At 41.4% G+C, this 14,630-nt stretch overlaps 1 protein-coding gene across 1 annotated transcript; it reads left to right on the forward strand.

Moving 5' to 3' along the window:
* The first annotated feature begins 3,442 nt into the window (after window positions 1-3,442).
* On the forward strand, window positions 3,443-7,388 carry C1H13orf42 (chromosome 1 C13orf42 homolog). The gene is made up of 3 exons (XM_059824894.1): window positions 3,443-3,856; window positions 6,164-6,311; window positions 7,147-7,388. Exons 1-3 carry the CDS (start codon window positions 3,443-3,445, stop codon window positions 7,386-7,388), a joined length of 804 nt encoding a protein of 267 aa, XP_059680877.1.
* Window positions 7,389-14,630: the final 7,242 nt, after the last annotated feature.

Below are 14,630 nucleotides of genomic sequence, written 5' to 3' on the forward strand. Positions count from 1 at the left end.
AACACATACATTGGATTTTCTAACTTGATTTTCCAACTTGATTTTCCTACCCCGTCATGATAGCTCAGGAATTGCCAGAATGCCAAGAGCAAAAGTCACTTAAAATAAAAAATATTGAGTAAGTGAAGTCAGGTTCAAGTAGCCAAATGAACAAACAAGGTATGAGCATTGCCTTGTCAAAGTTAGTAATCTTAGATGCCATTAAATATTTAGTGTGGTCTGTTTGATTAGTGTGGTCTATTTGATTACTGTGGTCTATTTGATCTGCTTCTCACAAGATCCTTCTTTGGGAGGTTGTTATTTATGATTTAATAGCTGTCCGTGAAGTTAGTGCTTTGAATTAACAGACTAAAAATTTTTCTTCAACCATATTTGCTATTTGATGAGTGTCTTTGTGCAGAAGGAAATCATTCTTGAATAAGACGCTGGTTTTTAATTACCAGCTGTCTTAGATAATGGTAGCATATTCAGTCCCCAGCAGTAACACTGGGGAAGACACCTGTGATCTGTGGTGGCTGAATTATAATTGCCCTGCTATTTACTTAAATAGTGACACTTACAGGTACATGGGGACCAGAGCTTGACTATAAATAAATAAAGCACTACTCAGGAAACTTGTTTCGATGCAAATGCCTTATAGGAAAATATCTTAAAAAGACATAGGGCATTCCTCTTCTCACAAAACACACTAGAGACATTTGTGACCTTTAAATATATCCATTATTTTGTCCTTCAACTTTCTAAATCCATGGAGCTATTTAAATTACAGTAGATACTCTGAATAAAACAAATTAATATTCATTTTTACAATAGGAGAGGAAGATTGTGTATTCCCACTGCTCATAACCAATGCACAGAATGAAATATTCAGTCTGAAATAATTGTAAATGGCCCTTTATTACTCCAAATGAAATTCTAGTATATAATGCAGGTATTGTATTGTCTCATGCGTTTATTAATCCTTCTTTATTTTAACACCACCATGAACAATGGGAACGACACATATGTTGGCACAGAATGAATGTGGCCCAGCAAGCTTTTTTAAAAATTGGGAATGAACCTGCTTGAAATTGATAACCCTTTCAAGAGCCTGAAAGCTTTTTTTAAATTAGTGAGATGTCAGCACATGTTTTAAGTACTTAGTTGAAGCAGGATAGGAAAATCTATGGCCCATATGAAATGTTTTTCAGATCACAGTGTATATAATCAGATTTACTCTTCACAGATCTTCTTCTGTGGTTTCATGAACAGAAACTTGGGGTTTTTCAGGTTATTTTTTGCTTTACCCTGTAGCTCTTTGTAAGTCCAGATGAGCTTAGAAATCAATCTGCTATTGAAAGGCAATGTCTGATCCTGTAAGCAGTTGCTTGGTGGAGTTCCCATTGACCTTACTGACTCAATTCTTTGTCAATAACTCCTTTAGCTCCCACTGATTTTCTTGATTCACAGGTTTTGTGACTATGAGGTCACTTATAATGCATCTCTGAGGCTCAGTGGTATTGTATCATGTTTATAACCAAACACCAGTATGCTGTGTAGCAAATCTAAGTAATTCTTAATAGGGGTTTTCTGGAACAATCTCATTTTCATAACTTAGCAAACACAGTGTCTAGAATGGCTATGACAGATATTTACCTCACTCATTCAGGACAATAAATTAAAATCTCCTTGTAGCCTTTTGCTCTGAAAATGAAATCAATCTGTAGATAGAATTACTATTACTCTATGCTAGTACTGATGACCAGAAATTTTCTCCATCTCAGACATGTAATTTTGGGGAGAGATCTCATCTTTTTTCATAGTTCTAATGGTCTATGCTAGCATAAAGTCAACTTAACCTATTACCTAGCTGTGGGATTGAGTAGGACTTTGGAGATCATCAATAATGGAATACCTCTATACAAGTACTAGATCTCAAGCAGCTGAATTTATTTCAGAACAATTTCTAGGCTACTGTCAGCTGCAGCTGGAATCATGTCTATGCTAGTATTAGAAGGCTGAAAAAGTGGCAAAAAGTTAGTTTGCCTGAATTTTTGGTTATGTTATAAGGACATTTCAGCTTTAGCTGTAAGTAAAAGGAACAAAGTACATGTTTTAAGATGGTTGTGGTATAAGTTTAGTATCCAGTAAATCAGTGTTCCTGAGGGAATGAATGCAAATTTGTATTAGAACCTATCTTTCCTGTTGAGATCCTGCATCTCTTAGGATGCCTAAACCTTCAACTGGCACTTCCAGTGGCCTTGGCAGAAATTTGCTAAGTAGAGTCTGCAGGGTGATATCCATTGGCTTTCAAAATAATTATTTTCTCAAGCACTCAATGCTTGAGTAGGATGAATTATGAAAACTCTTTTGAACATGGTAAATCTGGACATTCCTGCTTGCTTTTAAAAAGTAGTTGATTGTCTTAGACATGAGAACTGACCAAATTCACTATCTACGTATCTCTAAACCATACATCATGTTGTCACACAGTCACAAATACTAGCAGTGCTCAAATATGCCAATAATAGTCAATGTTCTCAGTAGCTTTCAGCCAAAAAACAGTCATCAAACTGACTGTATTAAATGTTCTTGCATTAATCTAGAGGAACTAATGTGGAAAGATACAAATTTGTCGGTTTCTGTCTGCAATATTTTGCCAGATGAGTACTTTGGAAGAGTGTTTTATTTTACAGCATCCCTTACACAGGGCATCTTTGTCTTGAGTGTAATAGAGCCTGACATCTGAATCCACTTTGTTCCTAGTAGTGCTACGGTATCAGGTAGCTGTAGCCATCTCCTGGTTACCGTCGGGTGAAACCCAGAGCGACTTCTTTCAGCAGCTGAACTCCACCCTGCAGAAACTATTCTTCCCCACTCAGACTTTTGTCCCTGTCGAGGCTGATCTCAACAAGCTCTTCCAAAGAAGCATCCCGCCGAGGCCTGCCAGGCTGCCGGTCGGCGCCTCCGGGAGGCGGATGGATGCTCGGTGGAGAGCGGGAGCGGTTCAGCACCACGGCCAGCGCCCGGCACCCGCCGGCCGGCGGCGGTAGGCGGTGAAGGGGCCCGCGGGGGTGACACCGCGGTGACAGAGCAGCGCGGAGGAAACGTGGAGGAGGGAATTTCTGCCTCGATGCTGATGTTTTTCATGGGGAGCGGCAGTTAGATAAAAGGTCAAAGCATGGTATTTGACCTCCTGTACTGTATTTTAAACCGAGGAATGGATAAAGCTATTTCACTGACACAAATGGAATAGAAAACACACTTCTGCATTACCATCATGCTCTTCACAATGTGTTAGACTGAAAGCAATTTGCACAGCAATAGGGATTTTTTAATCTGCATTACAGGAAGTGGCAAAATTATCTGCTGAGGGCAAGACTGACAGCTGCCGATTACCAGATCTAGGGTTAAAATAAGGAGCTGAAAGAGAAAAGGTATAAAGGGGAGGAAGGGACACACTATGTTCAAAAAGATCCATTCTATATTTCACCCCAACTCCCACCGAAGCAATGTGACAGATGACATCCCTTACGGTGATGGCACAGGTTCTGCGGTGAGATTGATCCGCAGCACTTCTATGTACGTCCTTGGAGGTGAGCAGGAAAAAGTTAGTGAACCACTAAAAAAATGCAAAAGTACAACCAGCATCGACTCTTGCTTCCAGCCAAAAGAGGAAGACAGAGACTGGATGTACTCTAAGACTCAGGACTGCTTGAAGTACTTACAGGATCTGTTAGCCTTGAGGAAAAAATATCTTGACAACATCAATAACTTGAAATCCATGCATATGGCTGCAGATTCCCCAATGTCCACAAAATCATCCAAAACTGGAAAGAAGTCATTTCTTCCACTTCCTTCCAAAGAGTCTTCTAAGGTAATTCCTAAGAACTTTTGCCATGTGCTTGGTTCTAAGCCATGAAGCAATTAGCTGTATGACCTACGGTGATTTTCTGCTTTATTGGTCTCAGCCGGTTGTCTTTTTACTGTTACATCATTTGAAATGCTGCTAAATACCTTAAGATTCTTTCTGAGTACTGTGAAATTAAGTATGAATGACTGGTCATGGAAAGAAATGTATATGTCTATGTTTGTGGGAGGGGAGAGAAAATAGGAAAAGAGGTATGAGAGCATGGGAAGTATCTGAAAACATGAAAGAGTGAGCTGTTCTCTCAATACTCTGACAGGCTACTTAAGTCCCTCAGAATTCTCCGCTATGGTTATTTATATCTGTTAATGACTGACAAGCACAGTAATCCCTAGGTTTACTGGCAGCCTTTTTATTGCCATAAAATTATTTACACAAAGTAATTGTAATTCATTGAAACAAACAGGATTTTTTCTGACTGGTCAGATAGCTTGTCAGTGCTATGTTTAACATCAGTGCAAGCTCTACTGATAGGCTGTAGGGCATGAGGAATTCTAAGGGTTCCTTTCTCTGTTAAATAATAATTTGGCAGGTCATTTTGAGATGGTACAATTCTTCACCTTTTACTGTAATGATACCACAAAAATAAAACTGTGAATCTCCCACAGGCTGAGGCTACGAGTGCTGTCATCTGACTGTGGCCATCTAACTCTTATGTATGAACAGCCCTGGTACTGGCTGGCATGCTATCTTCACAAGCCGTGCCCTTAGGAACAGACAGGAACATCAGCAGCATATGCCACCCATATGAGTCATTCTTGCCGACACAGATGGCAGGGTCAAAGCCCTGGCTTTGCAAAAATTAGGGAAAGGTCATGAAGACTTTTAGAATAGCCAGAATACTCTGCTTCCTAACTAAAAAATTTATGTTCACAGATTGCAAGGTTTATCTTATCAACAAGCTTGAATGGTTTTGTCCCTAACTATCTGTTTGTGTTAAATTACCTGTCAGTGGAAATTCACTTCTTTCTCCTATCTGCTGCATGATTAATGGGAAGGTACTTTGTCCAGACAACCCTGTCCTCATGGGAGGTTTAATCCAAAGATCCCTGGGGCCTGGACTACAGGCTGTCTGTGGATTCAAAATTTGCCAATTGGGTCTAGTGAGAGAGAAGAATAGAGAGGTGTGTCAGATATACTGGAAGTACATAGGCATGTGTTTAAAATGTCTTTTAACCAATAAGGGCTTAGTCATAATACCAGTCACTATTTTCAGTAGATGTGTGGTAGCAGTTATCTTTTAGCACTTGTGAGGATGTCAATCAACCCATAATGTCAGGAGGGGAATAAACTAGCTCATCTCTCTGCCTCCACAGAATGGGAAGCAAGCTGGTCCTTCAGAGATGTGATACAGCATGTACCTTTTGCTTGTATGTTTGAAACCCAAGGTAGTACTTTCCTCACTTGGTAGTGCTGCCTGGCAATACACCTAGCTTGGACTGGCAGGGAAAATATAGAGCCCTTCATTAGGTAGAGCCTGGTAGGAAGTATTCATCCCACATGGACCTACAGAATTTCTAACCGAGGCTTTATGACTGCTTCAGCATTTATAGACAGGCATTTGATTTTTTATCAAGACAGGCTCCTAATTTTAAACTCCATGGCTTTCCTATGGGAATTATCACAGTGTTGAATGACTCATATTTTAGCACACATAGTCCTTATCCATTTCAAAAAGACTTTAGCAGTTTAGATCTGGATTCATTTCACCTAACCTAGGCATTTTAATAAGATGCTTAAATTAGTAACTAAGTTACCCCACAATCCCTCCGCAGCTAAGCTGTCTGCAGAGGGGGATTCAGCCTACCTAAGGCCTGACTCATCTTCTGAAGGTACTCAAGCCCTGCATTAATTACAGAAGGAACCCTGCATGACTACATTTCTAATGTGTGTCTCATTAGGTGCCTACCGCTAGGTAGAATAAATTTGGTCACAAAGACCAGCTGTCACTTAGACACCTAATTAAACAGCCTGATAGGGGGATTCAGAGGGATTTTATAACACCTGGCTAGCAGTGCCCAAGTAGAAGATGTTTGGTGTTGAGCATGTAACAAGATGGACATTTGTTAAGACTGCTGTCCTCCTTTATTTGATGACTACAAACTGTGGAGTAATCTGGACCTGCATCCTTTTCTGACAGCTTGAAGTATGGAATCAAATACAATAATTGCAGCTTCTTTATACAGTTTGCTCATTCAGAAGTCATTGTGCCCAACCCTTAGGTAACTCTTTTTTCCCCCCCTATCTGATCAACAGGCACCCATGGAGAGAAAAGGCCCACAGTCCTGTTCAGATGTAAGAGAAGCAATAGCTTTCTTTGACTCAGTTATTGCAGACCTGGATTCAGAGAGATGGCGGAGAGTTCCTGACGTGGATCTGCCAAATGTGGATGTTGATTTTGATGGTGCAGTATAAACCAGCCGAAATATGATTACTTCTGGTGTGCAGAGGGTAGAGGGAGGAGTGGCATTGTGAGACCATGTTTGCTTATTTACTGGATACAGTTTTCCTCTAAGTTTTGCTTCCCAAATCTAGGACCATTACATGCTGTATGTGAAACTGCAACAATACATTGCTTGTTCCCTGTTGAAAGGGTGCAATTATTTTATGTGTGACCATTACACAAGAAATGTAGCATGTGTAGTGTTGGAATAGTGCTTGCCTTCTGCCCACAGCTGAATTCCACCCTTGCATCTCTACCACTAGCTGTCTTTGGAGGAGAGCTATAAAAAATATAAGGATAATTTTTTCTTCATCTGTTTTTCTTTTTTCTCTTTGAGAAATGGCTGGATGTTTTCTCTCCAACTAGCAAAAAAAAAAATAGAAAAAAAGGTCATTTAGAGATTAGGCTAAATAACAGTACATTTCCATCAGAAAGGATGGCTTTGCCCAACTAAATAATAACGTGCCCTGAGCTCATCATCTATCCTGTATAATCAATAAAGAGAAACAGACTTTTTTCTCCTTTATCTTAGGCTAAGTTGGAAATCTGAAACAGGTCAGATTAGCTGTGCCCTAAAAGTGTGTATAAAGGGACTAACTCTGACATATGTATTTACACTTCAGACATTGAAATACTAGATAACATGAATCCCGTCCCAAGCAACATCCTGCAGTGAAACCAGTTGGTTTCTCAGCATTACCTCCAGGAAGGACCCAGCAGGCACCCTGTTCTCTCACTGTGCATGTAAAAATATCACTGGCAAACTCTTAACACCAGATTATCTTCTGTCTTTCAGTTGCTACCAGCACAAGTGAGCACAGTTTGCATTCAAACTGGATCCTTCGTGCTCCCCGGAGATACTCACAAGATACTGCCCAAACAGCAAAGGCTGCAAACCAGTCTCAAAGAAACAGCCAGCGGAGAACCACAGGCTCTAGGAAGAGGTTGGAAAGACATCCCATGTACTTGCCCAAAGCTGTGGAAGGGGCATATAGCACTTTAAAATTTAAGCCCAAAACACATAAGAAAGAATATTGAAAGAATATTCCCTCTTCAGCTGAAGATAGAATATATGAAATAGGGCATGTAAGACTTGCTGCTTTTTTTTTTTTTTTTACCTCTGACCCGACTCTTACACTCTAGAAGTGACGTATGCAGTTGCTGAAGGTTCTTTGTGTGGAACATATTTTAAGCCATGGCTATTCCAACGTTGGACTTATATGAGGGTCTAACTCATGGAGTTCCTTGTGCCTAACAATACTGCTTTGTCATTCAGCTTGGGGGGAACTCCAACTTGACAAACCTTTTTTCTAGTGCTGTTACTGAAAGCAATGATTCAGAGATTGCCTAGTGCAGTAATTTTTCTTCTGACTCCAGTACTGCAAAGCAATTCAAGCAATTCAGCTAGTATGTTGGAGCTTTTGCACCTGTGTTTCCAACTTCAGAGCAGTGAAGCGGAATTTTCTTCTTCTTTTGCATGTGAAAATTTGTATGTGCCATCATTGACTCTATGATCTGAGAGTATACAGCAGCACTGAGGTACAAGCAGGCTGTGGTACAAGCAGAAAAAGCTGCAGTGAAGGAATCAGCATTAGCAACCTGTGTTTTGAGGAATTGCTCCAGTGTATTTTGAAAAAACAAGCTATCTTGTACTCTGCTTGCTCTTGGGAATGGTTCTGTCCTGGGATACAACATCAAGGGATTCGCTGCATCCACAAATGCATACAACTTTTTTTCATATGGTTACATCACCTGTTAGTGTTCATCTATTTTAACACCTAGTTGCTGAATCTACACATCCTAGTGTACACTAGAAAAGCTTAATGTCTTGGAAAAGAACACTTCGTGAATAAATTGGAGCAAAGGTTGTTCTCAAGGGCAGAAGACAATTTGCAGACAAATCCACTGCATCAGCATTAGATTATACCCAATGTTTGGAATTCTGCTACTTCATCATTAAAGACCACGTATTAGGAAGAATGCAGTCTAGAAGTGTTCCTCTTCAGGCTCTTTCATCTTAAAGGTGATGTCTTCCCTGTGATACTTGGAATTGTTAAGCCCCATACTCTTCCAGTTTTACTGATGTACAGCAATGTAAAAATGCATAGAAAGTGACGAGGAGCTAGCGCCCTATGGAAATACTATCCTGTGGCCCTTCAGATAGGGCAATACCATTTATATCACAGGCACCAGTCTGAGCCACATCCCCCAGCTCATGCTTTGTCTTAAGAATTTGCTGAGATGTTTGGGATCAAGCCTTTGCTTACTCTGATTATTTTCATCTGGTGTTCAATCGGTGGTTCACAGTGACAGATGGATCATGGCAGCACTGATATGACCAGCTGGTGATTCACTGGTGATTTATTGTTTCTATGTTCAGTGGTTTTTGTGTCCACAGGCTTGAATAAATTTCCTAAGGCATTGGCCATCAATCTAACTCATCTGATATATCATAACCTCCATAAACTTTGTGCCCACCACACAGAACATTTGGCAGGTAGCAATTCTTGCTGATTTGTGTTCCTAGTCTTTGGGACTGGGTTATTCAAACAGCATTTTTGCCACAAGGTGGAAGTACCTCTCTCAGATCTCACTGATCTAGGACACTTTCTGTCATGAGATAGGAGAGTGCCAAAAAACCACGTTTCTCCATTCAGAGCTTGCATCTCCTGTTTGATTAAAGCATTTTGTTTCTTTTTCTAGTGGTGTTCATGAAGGGGAAGGGTGAATTGTTTCTGTAGCACTTTAATTCTGAAGGTGCTTTTGCCACTCTTTGTCTAGTCTGTATCCTCTTCAAAATGACCAGTTTAACCAACATAATTGATATATCTTCTTGAAGAGTTTAAATTCAGGTCTAGGTTTTGCTTCTCTGCTGTTTGTGCTTCTCATGATTAGTCTGTATTCTCTATAGAGATAACATTGCTGCCTTTGTACCTCCCCAGTCCTGTCCTGACTGCCCTGAACTGAACATCATAATTGTCTTTAAAACTGTTCTGCCTTTGACATATGATAATTTAAGGCCAAAACCTGCACATTCTTGGCAACTGTGTCACCCTGAAACACCTCTCCAAGCAGACTCTCATGTTGAAGTTGCTGAGGGGCATTTTTACTAAGTGTGTGGTCACCTTTTTGCTATTAGAACCTGCAACATGAATGGATGCTGAGAGAAAACATCACCATCTTTTTGAGTTACCATAACACAATTAGGCATGTGCATAATTAAAATACTGATGAAAGATGAAGAAAAGGATTCCAACGGTGTTCTACCCTGGGCTGTGCTTCATGTTCATAGTGCCAAGTTTTTACTCATTGGAGTAGCTGATCTTTTTGCTGTTGCTTTAAGAACGCACTGTGATGTGCAGGACCAGACTGCTTCAGCATGTTTGACCTTCCCTGTGACTTCTTGTCTGTCCTTGTAAGACGGAGATATCTCTGGTCATCTGCGGTGACAGAGGGTAAGGGTCCTCCTGCTGTCCAGCACACAAACTCCAGTGTGAAATATGTGTTTGCTTTTAGGAAAAAGAGACAGAGAGGGAAAAAAAGATTTGTAATTTCAATTTGGATTCTGTGATTATTTTTTTTTCCCTTTTCTTAAAGCTCTCTTCAGGCCTGTTATCATCTTAGGAAATTTTAATTAAGCAAGTAAAATAAAGCAGTTTTTATCTGAGAACATTTTCTACCTCCTATCCCATAAATGCAGGCGTCTTTCTTCTCCTAGCATATTAGTCCTTGTGAGCTCCTCACTAGACACAGCTCAGCTCCAACAGAGCTATGGAGAGTGGCTCTAGCATCTTAGGGCCCTCTCTGGGGAGATGGGAGATGCTGATTCAAGCCCAGAAGTTGGGTGTTGGGTTACCTGTGCTAGAACAGGGCGGTTGAGCAGAAAGGGAGCAGGAGAGAGGAAAGGGAAGCATTTCCCCTGTGTTAGCTACCTCCTCAGAGAAGAGTTTAGTGTGGATGGCAGCACCTTCTGTATTGCCCGGAGACAGAACCATGTCCCTGCCTAACACTGTCAGCTTCCCACGCAGTTTCCAGGAGCAGTTGGTTCCCCTACAAAGGTGCTCCTTGGCAGCTCTGAATTGATTGCCCAAGGCCTTTGGAGGCACATGTCTCTGCACTGAAACTAAATGGACTCTATCTGCCTTGGGTAGGCCCTCTAAATGACCTTGCTGCCACATGCAGCTATTTTCAGGCATTGCAATGTTGAAATTAAGCACCTACTATAGGTGCTCTGACAATGCAAATCATGCAGAAGAATTATTCATGACCAGCAGAGCTCTGTGTGACCTAGATCCCTCACAGAGATTATTAGTGAGCTCTTTCAGTCATGCCCCCAGGTCCTGATAACGAAGTGCATCAACTAGGAGCAATACCACAGAATCACAGAATCACAGAATCACTATGGTTGGAAATGACCTGTAAGATCATCAAGTCCAACCATCAACTAACACCACCATGCCCACTATACCATGTCCCACAATGCCTTGTCCACATGTTCCTTGAACACCTCCAGGGATGGTGACTCCACCACTTCCCTGGGCAGCTTATTCCAGTGTCTCACCACTAATATTGATCAAGGCCGCTGTGTGTGAGCTTTCCTCACAGCACTGATCCCCAAAAGCTGTTTCCCAAAGCGCATTGGAGTAGTAGGCACGATTTTTAGGAGAGCATCTCTTATTTTGATGTTTCAAATTCAGCTCAGCTGAAGTACTGGGGTATTTCAAATTCCTCTAGCTAGTGTCATTGCTGAGCACTAGCTCTGAAGAGGCTATGAATTTCTGTGATGCCACATCCACAGCTGTCTGTGAGAAACTAAAGACACTGCGTACAAAAATCCAGTGACTGAAGAGAGTTGAAATCTGTTGAAGAAATCATGTCCTGGGGGATTCAAAATCATTTTGTCCTTTTGCGTTGAGCAACTCAGTGTAATCATGATGCACATAACTGAGCTGAAATTGCAAGCGTCTTTGGCAGAAAAAGAAGAAATAAAGGCAGATAATGGAAAGTTGGCAGCTGGACAAGATGTGCACTCTGGTTTGAAGCTTTCGGTGCCATAAAGTTACGAGGAAGGCAGAAGGTGTCAGCACCACATTAAGTAATGCAGAAAGTCCTCCAAGGTAATACATAGCAAAGATATATAGTTATCTGCTGCTCCAGACTGAATGGGGCGTATAAAAATATTAGATTAGCAACCAGTGGATGTCTTCAAGATTTTCACAGCTGTAGGGCCAGTTTGTAGTTCTGCTTGGGCAAATTCAGGAAAGTGCCTGTTCTGTTTCTGTGGTGGAGCAGGTCCACAAGGAGATGAAAGCAGCACGAAGGTGGCCAGTAATAGCAGGCTATGTTTAGGGGGCTTTTGCCACCTTCTGGGCCTGTAGCTCTCTGTTATGCCCATGGTAAAATGGAACCAAGTTGCATCAAGTTGGTGGAATGACTCTTGACTCATGTTAACAGCTAGAAAAACATGTTGTTCTGGAAGAATTTTGAGGGCAAATCAGAACATATAAGCCCAGCTGCTTCAGACGGGGCTGAGAAGCAGAGGGTAGAGTCTGTTACTTGGTTAGCAGTAATTTAGTGCACAGTGAAAAGTTTTCTACTCACAGGCTTCTCCTGTTAAAAAATTATCCATCTTTTTTAAGGCAAGACGAGGCATCATCACCTGAATGTCTCAGTGATTATGATACCCTGACCCCTGTCAGAAAATGAGGTGACCTATTAGAGAAAATATAAAAAGAATTTATGGAATTAAAAGTGATGTGTTCCACCCTTTTATTGAAGTGAGACTGAGAAGAGAGCAAGACCTCACCAAGGAGCCTATGGTGACTGCTAGTGCCACCAAAGTGAAATGTGTGATTGAGCAGAAAGCTTTCACTAGTAAGTGCGGGGGACTGTCACTTATCTCAGAGCAACAGCTCTTGAAAGAGATTTCTAGAAAGGTAGCTAAAACTGTCCCTTGGCCACACGGTGGCAGTTCATTCCTAGCTATTCTGCAGTGCTCCTATTTCTCTGATTAGAAGTAAACTTGGGATGAAAAGAAAAGGGAAGCGTTTTGTCCTGCTTCATCAACAGACGGTCAGTGTGTGTATCTGTTATTCACTTCTAGGCTCCTTAATTCACAAGCATTTGTTTGGCAGTTTCCAATTAACATTAGTTTTTAAAATGAGTTTATTCTTCCAGGGAGATGATTTCCTTAGGAAATAAATAACCATGACATCATAGGAGATACTAGGACCTCAGTAAATCTTGTCTGAGATGCTGACCATTTGCCTTTGACTGTGTCTGGAAACAAATGGACAAAGTAATGTCATTGCCAGAAACAATGCTCTCTTAGGCACAGAAAATATGAAGATGGATTAAAAATAATAAGCAGAGGATTTGAAGATTCAGAAGTTCAGTCTTGAGATAGGCCTGAGCTAAGAGTTTCTGACCTGATTCTGAAGTTCCTTCCAAGGCCCAGGAGAGTCAATATATGAGGTTTCCAGCTTCTTGGGGCCTGTAATGCTGTTATTCCAGAATTTGCTAATCCAAGCAGCTCAGTTAGTCAAAAGCTAACCTGCTCCTGCATCAGCTGCTCCTGTGTCTTCCAGGGGTATGTTTATATTCAGTGCATGCATTGCTAAACTTCTTGAGGTTTTTTGCTTTGTTTTATGCCAAAATACTCATTTACAGGAAAAAAAAAAAGGAACATGTCTTTGCACTGGTTATGACTACACATCAGCAATGGGATTTTTCACTGATTCAGATGGTTGTATGGTCCCAAAGCATTCAGATTAATGAGGTTCTCTGCATTAATAAGGCCCAGGTATAACATCAGTGTTGGGACTGCTCACATGCAGGCTCTTAGTCTGGGCTTGTTTGTGGTTTGGTGTATGATACTGCGTCCCTGTTAACTGAAAAACACCATACTGTTGTCTCCAGATACTTGTATGGGGAACAGCAAAGGGAGAAAGGAATGGTAAGCAATAAAATACTCCATGCTGTTTCTAGAGCTAGTTAGAGCTAGCTTTAGTATCACTTTACTGTAGAGAACTGATCTATCACATTCTTATCCTTCAATAGCTTCACTTTTCAGTTTCCAATACGCAGAATTAATTTTTGTCCCCCTCACCTCAATGATATAGGTCTTTGCTATTCCAGGAAAGTGGAAAGTTCAGTGGAAGGACTCCAGTGCGAGCAGAGCTGACCCATAATTACAGCTGAGTAAACGGAACTCAGTATACCCAGGGTCAGATTTGCAGTCGCCCTTAGTGGGATTTTCAAAAGGCACGTAACTAACATCAGTGGGAGTTAGGTGACTCTGACAATTGCACTGGTGCCTGACTGCTTTTGGAAAAGACGGTTTGGAGCCAAGCTTGAGCAGACACAGCTCCACTTCTAGGAATTAAATTAGACTGACAGTAAGTCCAGAATTAACCCAGTCTGTCTGCCTCTAAGCCTACTAACTTCAGGCCCTCAGGTGGCATAATTCTGAAAGAAAGAATTGTCCCACACCTTTGTCAGATTTCTGCAGCCCTTGCTGCTGTCTTCCTGCAGGGCTGTTGGTTGTTACTGATGCTCCCATGTAAACTGGGCCCTAAGGATTTGTTGACAATGTTTCTGGAAGTTCAATTACTCATAAAACCAGAATTTCTAAGAATGCCGTGTGAATGAGAGCTGCTGCTGCTCTTCTATTCACACAAGTATGTCCAAAGGCTCTTGTAAAAGTACCCCTCTGTCAGGGGATACTTGAACATGACAGCATGGCATTTTCCACAGACAAGCTGTTATGGCAACATCCCACCACACTTCCTGTTACTCAGGAGAAGATTTTGGACTTGTTCTACCCTGAAGCGAGATATGAAAGATCAGAGCCTGATCTCCTTCACTATGGTAGATCTGGAGCTCATCTGTTGACTTTAGGGGGCTGAAGGGAAACAGAAGATGGGAAGAAATGAAATAACCTAGGAGAGAGCCCAGGATGAAGAGTTTCAGTGCAAGTATTGCCTTTTTAAACACAGTATTTGGTCTTTCTGCTTCTCATATGGTATGATGCCTTACAGTGACAAAGATCAGCAAAACTTGCCAGGTTCAGTTGGTGTACAACTTGTGGAGAGTACCTCACCAGCTGAGAGGCTGGGCAGGCAACGGACTGCACTTGGCTGCCTAGACATACCCTGAGACAGATATAGATGGATGGTGTGTGAGCTGGCCTAACAGCAGCACTCAAAGAAGTGAGCAGCCTACTTCCAGAATCTATGGATTTCAAAACTGAGGCTGCTCTATTAGAAGTAACACTCCCTG

This window comes from Gavia stellata, chromosome 1, assembly GCF_030936135.1.
Source record: "Gavia stellata isolate bGavSte3 chromosome 1, bGavSte3.hap2, whole genome shotgun sequence".
NCBI classification, from domain to species: Eukaryota; Metazoa; Chordata; class Aves; order Gaviiformes; family Gaviidae; genus Gavia; species Gavia stellata.